Source organism: Sminthopsis crassicaudata, chromosome 2, assembly GCF_048593235.1.
Source record: "Sminthopsis crassicaudata isolate SCR6 chromosome 2, ASM4859323v1, whole genome shotgun sequence".
Taxonomy (NCBI): domain Eukaryota; kingdom Metazoa; phylum Chordata; class Mammalia; order Dasyuromorphia; family Dasyuridae; genus Sminthopsis; species Sminthopsis crassicaudata.
This window is the reverse complement of record NC_133618.1, coordinates 319,421,758-319,436,581: the sequence shown is the minus strand read 5'-3', so window position 1 is coordinate 319,436,581 and position 14,824 is coordinate 319,421,758. Positions and strand designations below refer to the sequence as shown.

Sequence of the window (14,824 nt, the reverse complement as noted above, 5' to 3'; positions counted from 1 at the left end):
TTTATAATTTTTCATTTCCAATGTTGAAAAACATTGTATCTCACACCTTGTGTATATCTCCATTGCCCTTTGGATTACTCTTTAATACCTTAAAATTATAAAGGCCTTCTTATGGTAACAATAGCTGGCATTTATATAAGACTTTAAGACCTAGAAAGTACTTTATATGTATTATTTTTTAAATCTTATATAATAAAATAAATTTGAATCTTGCCATTTTTTAAGGCATGAGGCTCCAATATTTTTTCCTATTCCAACTAAGTAATTAAATTCCTAAACTAGGTAAGAAAATATTATATATTTTCATTTGGTTTTGGTTTAAACTTCAACTGGTTAATTCTGGACTGACTTTTTAGGGAAGTTTTTGACAAATTGGAATACAGTTAGTATAATGAAAGTATTGAAATCAATGCTACTTGAGAGAAATAGGGAATTATAATTTAAAGAAGAGAAAATTGAAGGTGACTTGATAGTGGTCATTTTTTTCTGCTTGGCTCCTGAGATTAGAGCTGGGAATAACATTTCCCTTATTGGTGGAAATTGTAAAGAAGAACATTTTGGCTTGATTTAAAGAAAAACATTCTAACAATTAGTGATGTACAAAAGTAGAATGAATAGTGAGCTCCCCTATCACTGGAGATCTTTCAATGGAGAATTGGTGCCCATCTGATAGTAAATCATAAAGAAGATTCTTCTTCAGGCAAAAATTGGAGTGGAGAGTCCCTTCCCATTCTGAGATTCTAACTTCTCAATTCTTCTTTTTTATTGTGTGCTGAAATCCACTTCCTTATAACTTTACTGATTGGTTCTACTTTTGTTCTTGGGGACAAGCAGAGAAAAGTGGTTCTGTGATCATCCACATTATCTCCAACATTAACTCATAAGAGCTTGAGAATAAATTTCAGAAATTCAGCTGAAGTATGTTTTCCTCACTGAAGGCTATGGCCTTCCAATGATGAAAGAGACCCAGGGGTGGTCTGATCTGAAAAGTAGTATGTCCCTAGAACAAGAGAGTCTGCTAAGTTATGATCCAACAAAACATGGGTAAGCACTAACTTAATCCCATCTTGGCTACTGATGCTATTATGTCATAGTGCTTCCTTTTTTCCTCCATGACCACTGCCAGGTCTTGGGATCAAAACTCTGCATAGTCTGGCACTGGCTTAAACAGAAAGAATTGTAGTGGAGGTGTGAGTAGTCACTAGAAACCTCTGAAAGCACTCTTGGCTCTTAAAGTGCCAGATTAAATTTAGGAACACATGCTTAGAATACTTTGGCTCCAAGGGCATTACATAAATGAATTCAGAGATGGGAGGAGAAAGAAGGAATGGTGGATGAATTGTATATAAAGATTCTAAAATGGTAAATTGCATCAAATTTAAAATTTAAAATTTATTTCAGTTCAACTTTGAGATTGAAGGAGAGTTAGAAATGACTTGAAGAATCCTATGACACAGTGCATATATGTGTGTAGAATTTGGAAAACCTGCATGCTCACCACTTTTCTGAGAAACATAGTTTGACAGAGAATCCTGACATGTTTCTCAGTTGCTGGTGTTGAGGACTAAAGAAAACAGAATGTTTAGTTTCTTTGTGTTGATAGGTTTCTTGTCCAGGCTGAGATTGACTTTTGTCTGAATTAGACATATAATGTATTTTTATTATATATTTATTTATATTTTATATATAATATATAATTATATTAAATATATGTTTTATGCAAAGATATTTGTAATTAATTATAAGTTAAAAACTCATAGGAAATCACATAATTTAGATGTTTTTCATTGAATTCTACTTGTTCTTTATGATGGGTTGAGAGCAAAAATAGAGACTAATTTCAGAATTCAATGGTTGGAAGCAACTTAATAAGTCTTTGGATAAGATAGAATCTCAAAAATAGAGCAACATGTCTATCTACTCCATCTGTAGATGGGGAAGGGGTATTTTACAACTTTACTAGGTAGCTTGAGGCAGCTGCTGGCACAGTGGTCTGTGATCAAGAAGACTTGAATTCAAATCTGGCCTTAGACATTTCCATGACCCTAGACACAACTCAGTTTGCTTATTTCCTCAACTATAAAATGAGGATAAGAACACTTATCTTGCAGAGTATGAGAATCAAATGAGATAATAGTTATAAAGCAAAACCCTGGCAGAAAATAGACACTGCATAAATGCTTCTTCCCTCCATCAATTTATTCTACCCAAAGTGTAATTTAAACTTTTAATTGCAATTTAATCCCTAATCTTTCATCTCTGTTTTCTGTAGGAATGAAGGTTGAATTTGATAATTCTGCTCATAACAGAAGAGAGGCCAAGAAAAGTTATACTGTTTTGTGTACATATTGTATGGAAAAAGGAACAAGGAGAATTTTTTAAGGAAAATATCATGGCTGCCTTTCATGACATCATGCTCAGAAATTATTGCATTTTCCCAATTCTCTTTATTAACTTGTTTTTTTTTTCTTCCATGGACTTCTCTTAAGACTGTCTTGAAACTATTTCTGTTTCTTCTCCACTGAAGTCCTGCTCTAATGTCTTAGACCATGAAAATAAAGTTGGATTCTTGAAGACTATGCCAATGGAGAACAGGCTCTGACTGGTCCTATCAAACTCGAAAGACTTTAAATAAAAGTCATTGATGTACTAGCTGTTTGTCTTGGAACTAGGCATGCAAGTCTTGAAGCCCATCTATCAACCAAAGGCAGAGAGGCTGCAATATATATTTCTGGAGGGAATACTTATGATCATACATTTTGCAGAAGCCCTTGTTTCTAGCCTATATTGCTTCAAGCTCTACAGATTTACTGTGCTTTTTATTTATTTACTTCTCTTCATGACAATAAAAAATGGGGAAAATTTCTTTAGGCCGACCTATTACCAAATCCTAACCACTATGGTTGAGATATCAACTCTATTCTCTGTAGGAAGGTCGAAGGCAGCATGTCCTCAAAATGGTGGTCTTTAAGGGCTCACAATCTAGCTTTTGTGACCTCTCCCCAGGCTGAAGGTACTTACTGAATGACTAGTTAGTATGGGTTTTTGGAGTAGTCACCCAAAGTAGTGACTTTTCATTTTGGGAATAATGAAATTATAATAAATAGATGTTTAGGAGATAGACAACTAAAGGCTCTATAATGACTTGATACATATTACTTGAGCAGAACATGTCAGCCAATACACATATTAATGTTTTTTTTTTTAATGGACAGAGAAATAGAATAGAGAAGACACTAGTACATAATAGGTAAATAAAATTACATCATATTTGGGAATACAAATTTCACTAAAAGGCATGACAGAGCTCTTAAATTTCTCCCTGAAAGCTATTATTCCAATTCCTCTGCAAATCAAAAGCACATTATTTCACCCAACCAAATCAGCAATATTATCCATCTCTATAGGAGAAAGTTTTGATTATATTGAGGACAGTCCATAATGCAATTCAATAAATATTTGTATTACACCAACAGTGTTAAACAGTAAGAGATTATACTAGTTAATTGAGGTACAGAGATTTTCCAGCCTCTTCACCCCAAAAAGCAGTTCCTGCTTGAAAAGAATTTATAATTTGTTAGTTTTTTTTTAAAGACAAATTAAAATTTTAATTGACCCCCAAAGAAAACTGGCCTAACAATCCTTGACCTTCTACTTCCACCCTATCTTTTTTCCTAAGAAAGAGATTTCAGATAGAGCTTCAGTCAACTATGTTTTATTTTAGTTATCTATATGGAACTGAGGAACTTTTATAGTTTTTCTGGGCTCAAAGACCTGGCTATTCCTTGTCGATTCCTTTGAGATTTGTAAAAACTGTACCTGGTTCCTTTTGAAGTTTAAGTTTAGGAGAGTCCTCAGCATATTCTCTTAGCCATTGAAGTTGTATGGTGCTTGAGTTGACTTTGACCTTTTGGTCTCATTCAATTGTTGTTTTTTTTTTTTTTTTTCTTTCTTGTCCTCTCCTTTCCTGGTTAGTGTGCCCCACTTCTGCCTGCTTATGATACTTTTTTTCCATCCACAGCAAAACAATTCACATCAAGGTAATTGATGATGAGGAATATGAGAAAAACAAGAATTACTTCATTGAACTGATGGGGCCCCGCATGGTGGATATGAGTTTACAGAAAGGTGTAGTACCCTGTCCTCCACACTAACATTAACAATCTTTCTTCTTCTTTCACCTTCTTTTCTCACTTTTGTTATCCACTCTCCTTTATTTCCCTCTTATCCTCTCTTCCTGTTTTCTCTCTCTCTTTCTCTGCTCTGTCCTTAACACTGCCATACACATGTCAACCTGTCACATGGTACCCATAAGGGATCTCTTCAGTGGTGCTTGCTTTCTTTGTGAAATCAGAGGGGGACCAAAAGAATGGGTGCAGAGAGAGAAAGAGAAAAGGAGAGAGACAGAAAAGACAGGGAGGACAGTATAAAGAAAATATTATGATCAATATTACATTGGAGGCTTTTCTCCCTACCCCAGGATGGCTGACAACCAGGAAATAAATATTTTACTTAAGGCACAAAATAACTTGTTTCCAGAGAATATTGGTCTTTGTCCTCAAAGAGTTTATAATTTAAAAGGTAGGGTTCTTAAAACTTTGTGATACTGATCATTTGGCAATCTAATAATATCTCCTTCTTCCATTCCTCAATGTCTTCTCGAACAAATTCCTTGATTGTCAAGGAAGAGAAGGAAAAGAAATGAATGCTATACATGTCCATTCTCTCTTTCCTCCCAATCCTTAAATTACTAGCTTAGATTAAATAAATGCTTTTCATGAGTTATTTGGGAGTAGGTAAAACCTATGAAATAAAGTTTTTAAGTGAAGAAAATAAAGTAGTATTTTAAAGGAAACCAATTATACTGAAATATTGTTATCAAAATATTAAAAAAATAAATGAATTCATGGTCACCCAGTTAAAAAACTTTGATCTAAAGGGAGACAAGATAGAGAAAATACATAGAAACACAGAAACAAACAAGAATCCTAAGTAACTGAGCACAGGTCTGTAGAATTATCTACCTAGGTGATAGATGCCTAGCTAAATTGCTGGCATCCATGTAGAACGAGTGATCCTTACAACAACAACAACAAAAAATCAAACCTACAAAATTTCGCTGAAATGAGGTAGGAAATTAGTTCAGTAGATACCTAAAGATTCAGGCTTATGAAATGTTCAAGTCCTTTCAGCCCTCAGGGCCATTTCAGCCTTAGTCCAATGTGAGCAGCTAAAAATAAACAAGGATAGTGGCTGCTTCTGTGGAGTGTGTGTGTATGTGTGTGTGTGTGTGTGTGTGTGTGTGTGTGTGTGTGTGTGTGTGTATGTGTGTGTGTGTGTGTGTGTGTGTGTGTGTGTGTTTTAAAGGAACAGTACAACAATGGAGGTTGCCTAGCTGTATGCCATTAGGTATAGAATGGTTATGATCACAGAAAATTTCTGACTCTGGCTTTTCCTATAGTTTTACTTCCATTAAAAAAAGAAAAAAAGAAACTGTATACTTTTTTGAGTTACTCAGAGTCAGAAAATTACCTCTGTTTGTATCAAGATAAGTCAAGTCAACAGGCAATTATAAGACACTTGCTATTAGCTAGAGGTTGTGTTAGACACTGGGGTATTTTTTTTTTCCATGGCTTTTGTGAGCCATGTACTAGAGCCAACTTTGGGATACAGCATTACTTATATTAATATAATTATATATGTTATGCATGATTATGTAAGTTAACGAGCATTTAGGATTCAATTTACATAATTCTGCTTTATAGGCAACTTAAATGTCTATTGTAATTGTCAAAGGGTACCTTTGACATATCTTTTCTAACCACCAACAAAATTCTGGAGCAGGAAAAAAAGAAAGTCATAGTATACAATCAGCCATCTTAGAGCCAGAGACAGTGTAGGAAGACTTGCTTCTCTCTCCCTTTCTCTTTCTCCAGCTCCCTGTTCTCATTAAGTTTAGATCTTTCATGAAAGATGGATATTAGACTCAAGGGAGGTAAATTATCTCCTTGGCTATATTGCCCAATCTTGGCCGACAGTCAGTTGACAGAGTGCCATCAATACCATGTGATGCCAGATGGAATGTGTGTGGCAGAAAGATACCTCCCACTAACCATCAGCAGGGACTAAATCTTCTCCCTGTCTTCTCCTACCCCTCTCTTCCCTCTCCCCTCCTACCTATCATTCCTGCCTCCTCCAACTCCCTTCCCCACTCACCTGTAAGATTTACAACTGAGATGTTAAGAAAAACAGAGACCAATTATTATTATGATTATTTTTAGAATGACAACCAAAAAACCCCCAACCTACAAAAAGCCAAAACCACCACCACCAACAAAAACCAACATAATCCTGCCAGTGGCCGTGGCGGGATGGGGCTGCATGTGATGAGAGCAATGGGTACTATATTGCAGAATGCACTCCAGGAGACCAGCCAACCAACCCACTATACACACTGTCTCTCTTGTTGTCCCTACAGGAAAACCGTAAGGGTTAAAATAGTAGATGAGGAGGAATACGAAAGGCAAGAGAATTTCTTCATTGCCCTTGGTGAACCGAAATGGATGGAACGTGGAATATCAGGTGTGAGATTCTTAAAAAGAAAGAAAGAAAGAAAATTTTAAAAATGAAAATTTTAAAAACAAAAAAGCAAATGAAATAGCTCTATTTTTCTCCCCTTTTCCTCCCTTCTCCTCCTTCCTCTTTTAGACCAATGGACTTTTTTTATTCTTTACTTGTCCTGTATTCTCGCTCTCACCCTGTTTCGGTATCATCTCTGCCTTTATAGCCTTAGCTTATTTCCAGTCCTCCTTTTCCACCTTCTGTGCAGCTGCAGCAGCCCCAATTTATGATTAATCCCCCTCCCCCTTTAGTTTTCTTTCCTTTGTGTTTCTGATGATGCATTTTCCCTCCCTTCCCCCACTCTTCAATCTCTTCTCATGCAAACTCCTTGGTGGGTGGGGAAGAGAAGGAAAAGAGAGGGATGCTAATGCATGTCTGTCCTCCCTCCCTCCCTCCCCCTTTACCCACTAGCCTGGATTGAATGCTGCTCTAGAGCTCTTTGGAAGTAGGTCTGGGCTGGGGTGGGGGTGGGGGTGGGAGAGGGAAGGAGTAACCTAGCTCTCTGGGTGTGTTATGGGGATGCTTTGATGGGTTTTTTTTTGGCTGCATTCCACCCCCTCAAATGAGTGCTCAGCAGGCTGACCACATGTTCCCTGTTCCTTGGACTGAGGTAAGTGTGCCTGCTTGCCTCTGTTTCATAGATGGTAAAACAAGGCAAAGAATAGAGATGCTACCTATGGACACCATGGAAAAAAAGAGCTAGGAATCCAGAATACCCAACTATCTCTGACCACCTATATTTCCAACTACCAGATGGTATCTTCATGCCTACTGTTTATTTTGCAGATAAAGCAGTATCCCCTTGGTAATAAAGTTATGTCCCACTTTCTCACCACTGTCTCAACATCCATATAAAGTCCAGATGTGACAAAAGCATTGGAAATTTCATATTTATTGGATATCCTAGCCTTTCTTAAGGTTGGCTCGTTTTTCAGGGATGGCTTCTTTTAGGTGGGGGAAAAAGATACGGGCATTGTAACTTTTAATTCTGCCTTTTCCTATGGAGAAGGCAATTTCCATACTTCTTCTTCTCCTACCCCACTTAAAATGATCTTGGAAAAAGTATTTTTTGCTAATGAGCAGTGAGTTAAGGTCAAGTTCAACTGTTGTCCCACTGGCACCAAGAAGATGAGATTACATGTTGAACGTAAGGATTGGCTTTTGTGAAAGGCAAAGGGATTTTTGGAGGCCACTGATTTGGAAGTCTGGGGAGAGATTAAAGTGGTAAAGGAATGTGAGTATCCAAGAATACACAAACTCCAAGATAGTGGGTATGGTTTCATTTTAGGCTTAGTCCAGGTAGATCCAGGCATCTGCTTATTCTCCTCTTCATGAAGGTTAAGGTTTAGTGAGCTTCAATGGACAGTGGTGTTGAGGTTCAAAAGGGACCCCAAAAGGTTGGGGGCTACAGATCAGTGTCTCGAGGTATCTCAAAAGAATTTGCAGGAACCCATCTCCAAGTCAAGGGGCAAATTTTATTGTAATTGTGATACCAATTGAAGCGGACTAAGTTCTAAAAGAATTTAGCAAAGAACCAGAAGCAAGGAGACAAATTTATCCAGTTCATGTCGATGATATGCTAATTTTATATCCTAGAGGTAGAACTGAGGAATGGTCTATTCACTTGTTTTAGGAACTTGGTTATCACTGACCAATAGATTATCTATCTCATAATCAGTAATGTTTGTAGGACTATTATAAGGCCAGAAAACTTTAGGAATCATTGACAGATTGTTAGAACAATAACACTCTAAGTTTAGGGAAGGGGGGAATGATGGGGTGGTGGGAGTGGGGAGTGGAGAGGACCTCAGGATCACTGATCCTAAAGCCAGAAGACTTTAGAATTACTGACAGATTGTTGTACCCTGTCAATGGAGCAAAAGGAAATATGTTCCTAGTCAAGAAGGTGCCATCATCATAGAAGAATTTTATTCCCCTAAAATAAAAGAATGATACTGATATTGAATAGTGCCTTTCTCCTTCCAAAAATCCTAAGGAAGAATGCAAGAAATCCTACAACCAGAATCTCAAAGGCTCACTTACAGACTCTTATCTCAGAACTTTTAGTGCTTTTGTCTTACATTCAGATCTGATAGTCCCAAATCTCTGCCATTTCTAAGGTGACCTTAGTCTCACATGTTATACCTATAGATTTTATACAATTGGTGACCCGAAATCTTTATTTCCCTACCCAGTATCCATTTTCAATTCTGCCCTTCCCCATACTTGAGTATTGCGCTTAACTTGACCTAACAAATCTACCAGAAAGAAGAAAGACTACAGTATGGAGAAATCCTCATTTCTATTGCTTCCCACCCAAGATTGTAGAGGATTCTACTTTTCTTCTGAAAAATTTCTCAGCAAAAAGTCTGAGGATACTGCCCTAACTGGCTTTTCCCTTGGGCACTTTATCCCAGCATTGTCATGGAAACACCATGGTTACCAGAAGGACTGCCATTTCCCTTCCCCCAACCTCTAGAATGGAAGTTTTAAAATATGGTACATCTTCAGCCCTAAGGCCCTCATAAGATGCTTCCCTCTACTTTCACAGTCAAAACTGCATAGGCAAAAATGAAAATGTCTCAACAATTCTTGACAGACTGTTGGCAAGAAGATGGTGATGGAGTTTGGCAACAGCTTAAAGTAGAAAGAAGCAAGGACACATTTTACCATTCTTCTCTTCATCAAATAAACCAGCTCTTTTTTCTATTCCTCCTCTCTCCACCTCAGTAATAGCAAGGGGATCAGTAATCTGAGTCAACTTTGCCATAAAATCATCCAAAAAGAAAGCAACCAACTATTGAAAGTATCACTGATCTCTTGTTAGCATCTTTCCTTTTGGTTAAAAGCTTTAATCCCAGAAGGCAAATGCTTTGAAGTGGTTAATTTGGTTAGAGGAGTTAGGATAGAAAATTGTCAGCAGAATTCTGAATCAAAGTTAGATCTGAATCTTGTTGTGAAATAGTGACCAAGATATCAGAATGGCAGAGGAATTCGGAAAATCTATTTTCCTAAAAATAAAGGTTCAAGGCAATTTTTAAACTTTTCGTTCTGTTGTCTGGGTTTAATTTCTTGTTTCTTAGATTTCTTCTACTACTTGTATATAAGATCAGAAGTAAATGGGAGATAAGTTTCCTTTTTGAGTCTCAAAAGCAAACTAACCAGCAAACCCTTGAGATCTCTGCTATTTTAAAAGTTTGAGACAAAAATGCAAGAGGTGGTTTTCATTATCTTAATAGTTTAGGGGTGTGTGTGTGTGTGTGTGTGTGTGTGTGTGTGTGTGTGTGAAATGAGGGTCATAAAAGTATTTAAAATGGTACAGTTGGATGAGCCTTAAATGTCCTTCCATCTTGCCAAAATTATAATTCCATTCATAGGAAGAAACTAGATTGGAAACAGAAGACCCTAGGCTGAGAGAATAGAGCAGATTTCAAAAATAGGATTAAAAGCTCTGGATGAGCTGCTTGGATGGGGGAGGAACAAGGCACAAGGAACACAGCTGGCCTGGAGGAGGAGAGCACTGTCAAGAGCAATATCAGATATGTAAGAGGCTGGGATAGGAATTCTGCAATGCATGCCCAATATTCTTCATTAGAATTATTATAAGGATAGAGAGACAAGTAGAAAGAGCAATGGATTTGGATTTATAGGACCTGAGTTTAAGAATCTTCATTTTGCTACTCATTAGTGTGTAACCTCAGGTCAGACACTGACTGTCTCCAGCCCTCATTTGTGAAATGAAAGGCGTAGACTAGATCATCTTTAAAGATCCCTTCTCTGTTAAAATTCTATGAGAGATAAGAACTGGTGGAATTATGTCAAACTGGAAGCTAAGTGATTAGAGGTCATGGAATGAGCCTTACAGAATTTTTCTGAATTGTATCTGACATAATGCTATCAACTTCCTTTTTCATGTCTTATGTCAACAAATACTGATTGGATATCTATTCTATTCCAGCCTTAAATTTATGATTGTATGATCTTGTGTGTAAATACTGTGCTTGATAATGAAGAAATAAAGACAAAAAGGGAGACAGCCCAAGCCTCAAAGGGCTTTAATTCTATAGGGGAGGAAGGGAAGACATAAGATGAATAAAGATAAGCATCCTATAGGGTAGGAAGTGACAAAAGTAAAGGAAAGTTTGAATAAAAACCTCTGAAAAGAGCTGTGAAGACAGAAGGGTAGTAACTTTAGGGAGATGTACAGATCCAGAAAAACTTCATAGAAAAGGTGAACCCTGAGTTAAGCTTTGAAGGATTGTTAAATATGGAAATGAGGAGGGAGTGCATTTCAGGGAAAGAAGAATGAGTTATTCAAATATAGGAAAACAGGAGGTGACATGTTTGTGCAAAAGGAAATAGTCCAGTTTGGCTGGAATAACCGACTGTTTGAGGGGGAAGTAATGTGAAATAAATCTGGAGAGAGCTGGCAACAGGTTGTGGAAGGTCTCAAATGCTTAGTCAAGGAGTTTCTGCTTTTGCCAAAAGACTGTGGCCTGGTCAAGTAACTATTGAAAGTTCTTGAACAGGGAAGCAACATGGTTATACCTGTGAGTTGGGGATATTAATTTATCAATTATGTATGACTCACGTAAGACAAAGGAATTGGTATCAATGTTTCACAAAAAAACACAAGAAATATTACTAATTGGGATATCTTGCCATTTTGTAGTGTTTATAATAAATATAAATGAGATTGTCATTAATTTTAGCTTTATTTGCTAGCAACTATTATAGAGGTTGTTAGGATACAGAATTTCAATGAAGAAAGGGAAATTTAGACAGGTCACTTCTTACAAGGTTCTTCTTGGATCTGCATGTGGAATCTAAGGATAACATGAAAATATGGACATCCTATCCTTGAGGCCTTGGATTGTGGCCCAGCCTCACTGAGAATTCTCTCTAGAGTTTTCCTTGAGTGTTAAGGTAGGATCAAGTTCTTATGATGACGCCTTGCAGAAACTGTCATTGGCCAAGGTCTTCATTTTAATGAATGAATCTTTTTTTTTTTTTTTTGTTAAAGAATGGGTCTCCCTATTACATCTGATATGGAAGTATAGTGGTGACTCATGGGCACAGACTTAATACTGATCAGCAACAGAAGCTTTCATTTCCTCTGTTTTTCTAACTTGGGCTGGTTTGCCCCATCTCAGGAAGTCTAGTAGTCCTCCACTTAGAGGTGTTTGCCACATTGGTGCTAGAATTATTGCAGGTATCAGATCAACTTAAGCTCTATTGTTCCTCAGCACACTTGAACTCAAATGATCCACCAGCCTTAGCCTTCCCTGCAGCAAGGACCACAGTGTATTACCATTGCTGGTCATATTAGCAGAAAATCTAAGCATCCTCCATTTGTCTATCTGATAAATCCTAGTACTCTCATAAACTTAAATGATTACTCTAGTAATCCTATGTGACTCTAACTCTCTTAAGTTGTTTCTTGGAGACCTAACATGCTGGGGATAGGATTCCTTATTTTCTCCCGATGCTACTACAATCTCCCTAGAACATTAGGGCTGTTTATCTTTTATGCTCTATCATTATCATGAGGGCAATACATATTCCTATCATATATTTTCCTGCTGGCAGTCTTCTTTGAATTTTCTTATTTGTTAAATGTTGCAATCTGTTCACATCTACCATAAACCTGCAGATTGCCCTCTAGGTAATATTCATTTTCAGGTCTTTGGAGATTTACATTTTATGTCTTGCTTGTATATTAACACCACCAGTAGAATATTTACATGGATCTTTGTTTCTGGGAGAGGTCATTGATCCCAGATTTTAAGGCTAGAAAATACTTTAGAGGGAATCTTCTTCAATACTCTCAATTCATAGTGAAGAAACTGAAATATAGAGACTTTGAGTTATATATCCAGGGTCACACAAGTGGTGAGAAAGAGAGAGGGAATGGGAATTTGTACTTTTGAAAAATTATGTGATGATAAATATATTGTCTACCATGGGATTTCACTTGCAAAAAAATGACTGTCCCCTGCCCATCATTGACTCAATTCTCCTGAAGCATGTGTAAATGATCTCAAAATCATATACATGGGAAAGTAGAATATGTCAATAGATATTAATAATCTCTTAGTTACCTTAAACATTTTTGGTATTAATATTGTCTAAGATCTGTTTTATGCCTTTGGTATCTTCTTTGCCTTTAGTAACTTTGTGAATACCCTTCCAAGTGATCCAGCGCAGTCTTCCTTTATATATACTTTGTCCAATTCAACTGATTTTTCTATCATTCTTTTTTTTAACACCAGTTCTGCTAATTCTATAAGTATATCTGGGACTGTGATGTTAATTCTAAGCATGGGAGCTCTAATGTCTTCAATGTTGAAAATAATTTATTAAAAATATCTGCAGACTTTTCCTATTTTTTTCTTGTTTATTGTCATCCTTGCATTTTCACCCTTAAATGCTTTCAGGATACTTTGTTTAGTTGAGTTTCTGAGTAATTTTTCTTTAAACTGGTTTTACCTTTTAGTATTTTCCTTCATGTTATGAAGTGCTACTCCTTATAATTTTTCATTATCGTACTCTGTAGGATTCTACTAAATGAGTATTTATTCTAAACTATTATTATCTTTGGTTAATACATCTCTCAGCTTAGAAATGAATGTTTTTTGAATGATATATTGAAAAATTCTTTTGATCTCCTCATTTTTGCAATTGAACTACATCAGTTAATATCAGTTATATGAAATTTCTATAGATTTTATACATAAATTTTCTTCCATCCATATGGAACAATCTGTTTGAATAAGTTAATATTACATTTGTTTGAAAAAATTAGGATTGCTTTAATTGTCACACATTTTTCTAATTTTTATTGGTTTTTTTTTTTTTTTTTGGTAGTTTTGTACCAGTTTTGATCTTTGTCCTTATAAGTCTGACAAACAGCTGAATCAAGAATGATTCTCATTTCAGTAATGGGTTATTTTCTGTGTATTACAATTTAGTCTATTTCTATTTTTTGCATAGGTTATGTTACTTATTGTTCATTATGTCTAGTACCTATCTAACATTTTCTCAAACTATAAATGATGTAGAGAAATAAGATTTCTGTGTCATCTAAAAGTCTTTTCCCTATTTCATCACCTTAATTTATTCTCAATTGTGAACTGAAGTCACAAAGTTTCAGTGTGTATTTTGATTTAATTTGGCAGGTCTAATCAGGTTGTTCCCAGAATTTCCCTTCTTAATTTTTTGCAACAAACATTGGTGTTTATACTGTTATTTTATGTTGACCTTTTTGCAAATAATTATCATGAGCACTGCAATATGAGCTGTCCAATAAAATTTTATTTCCTATTGCACTTGGACACATGATAAAATCATCTCCCCCAATGCCTTTATTTGTTTCTAAAAGAAGAATCTATGAGCCATCCTTGCATTTATCTGCAACTTGCTTCTTTTATCTTATTTCATTTATAGCAAGAATGATGAGTTTGATAAGATTCTCTTTCTTGGGTAATATGTTACTTGTCAATTATTAGAAAACGATCTAACATTTAGTGCACCAATAGCCAAGTTAAAATGTATATATAGATTAAAAATTACCTAATTCTTAGCATTCCTTATTCCATTTTTCACTACCCTACCATTGTCATTGCAAAAATAAGAAGATTGCCCAGTACTGTGAACTATGTTTCATGGGGTTTTTATGACCAATTGATGATTAGTCTTTGGTCCTCAGGAAACAGATTTGTTCTGTGCCAAAATCATAAGCCTCTGCAGCAGGGTAGAATCTGCTAGAACTTAATTTGCTTGTATAGTCTTTGACAGCACAAAGTCACCTCCGTGCCATGATGAGGCATCAAGCTTGGAATCTGTGGAGGTTACTATAATGTTGTTCTTGATTCTTTATAGAAAAAAATCAGTTTTCCTTTTCATTCCTGGAGCACTCTGAGAATGAGCAAAGGATTCTTCTCTGATCAGATATGTAGAGAGATACAAACATACATATGTACATATATGTATATATATAATACCCACATATACATACAAATACACATGTACTATGTGCATATGTGGGTGTGTATATGTGTGTGTGTGTATATATATATATATATATATATATATATATATATATATGTATATATATATATATATATATGTATGTATGTATATATAGGGCAATTACACATTGGTGTTCTCACAGATTTCCCAGAATTCCCTAGCATTAGTCTCT

At 36.0% G+C, this 14,824-nt stretch overlaps 1 protein-coding gene across 3 annotated transcripts in view; it reads left to right on the top strand.

The window, feature by feature from the left end:
* SLC8A3 (solute carrier family 8 member A3) overlaps positions 1–14,824 on the top strand; it is a 208,390-nt gene that overhangs the window by 180,266 nt on the left and 13,300 nt on the right. For all 3 annotated transcript variants that reach the window (XM_074290153.1, XM_074290154.1, XM_074290152.1), the window contains exon 3: positions 6,479–6,582. In XM_074290153.1, the coding sequence (XP_074146254.1) occupies positions 6,479–6,582 (104 nt within the window). The remainder of the gene's footprint in view (positions 1–6,478; positions 6,583–14,824) is intronic.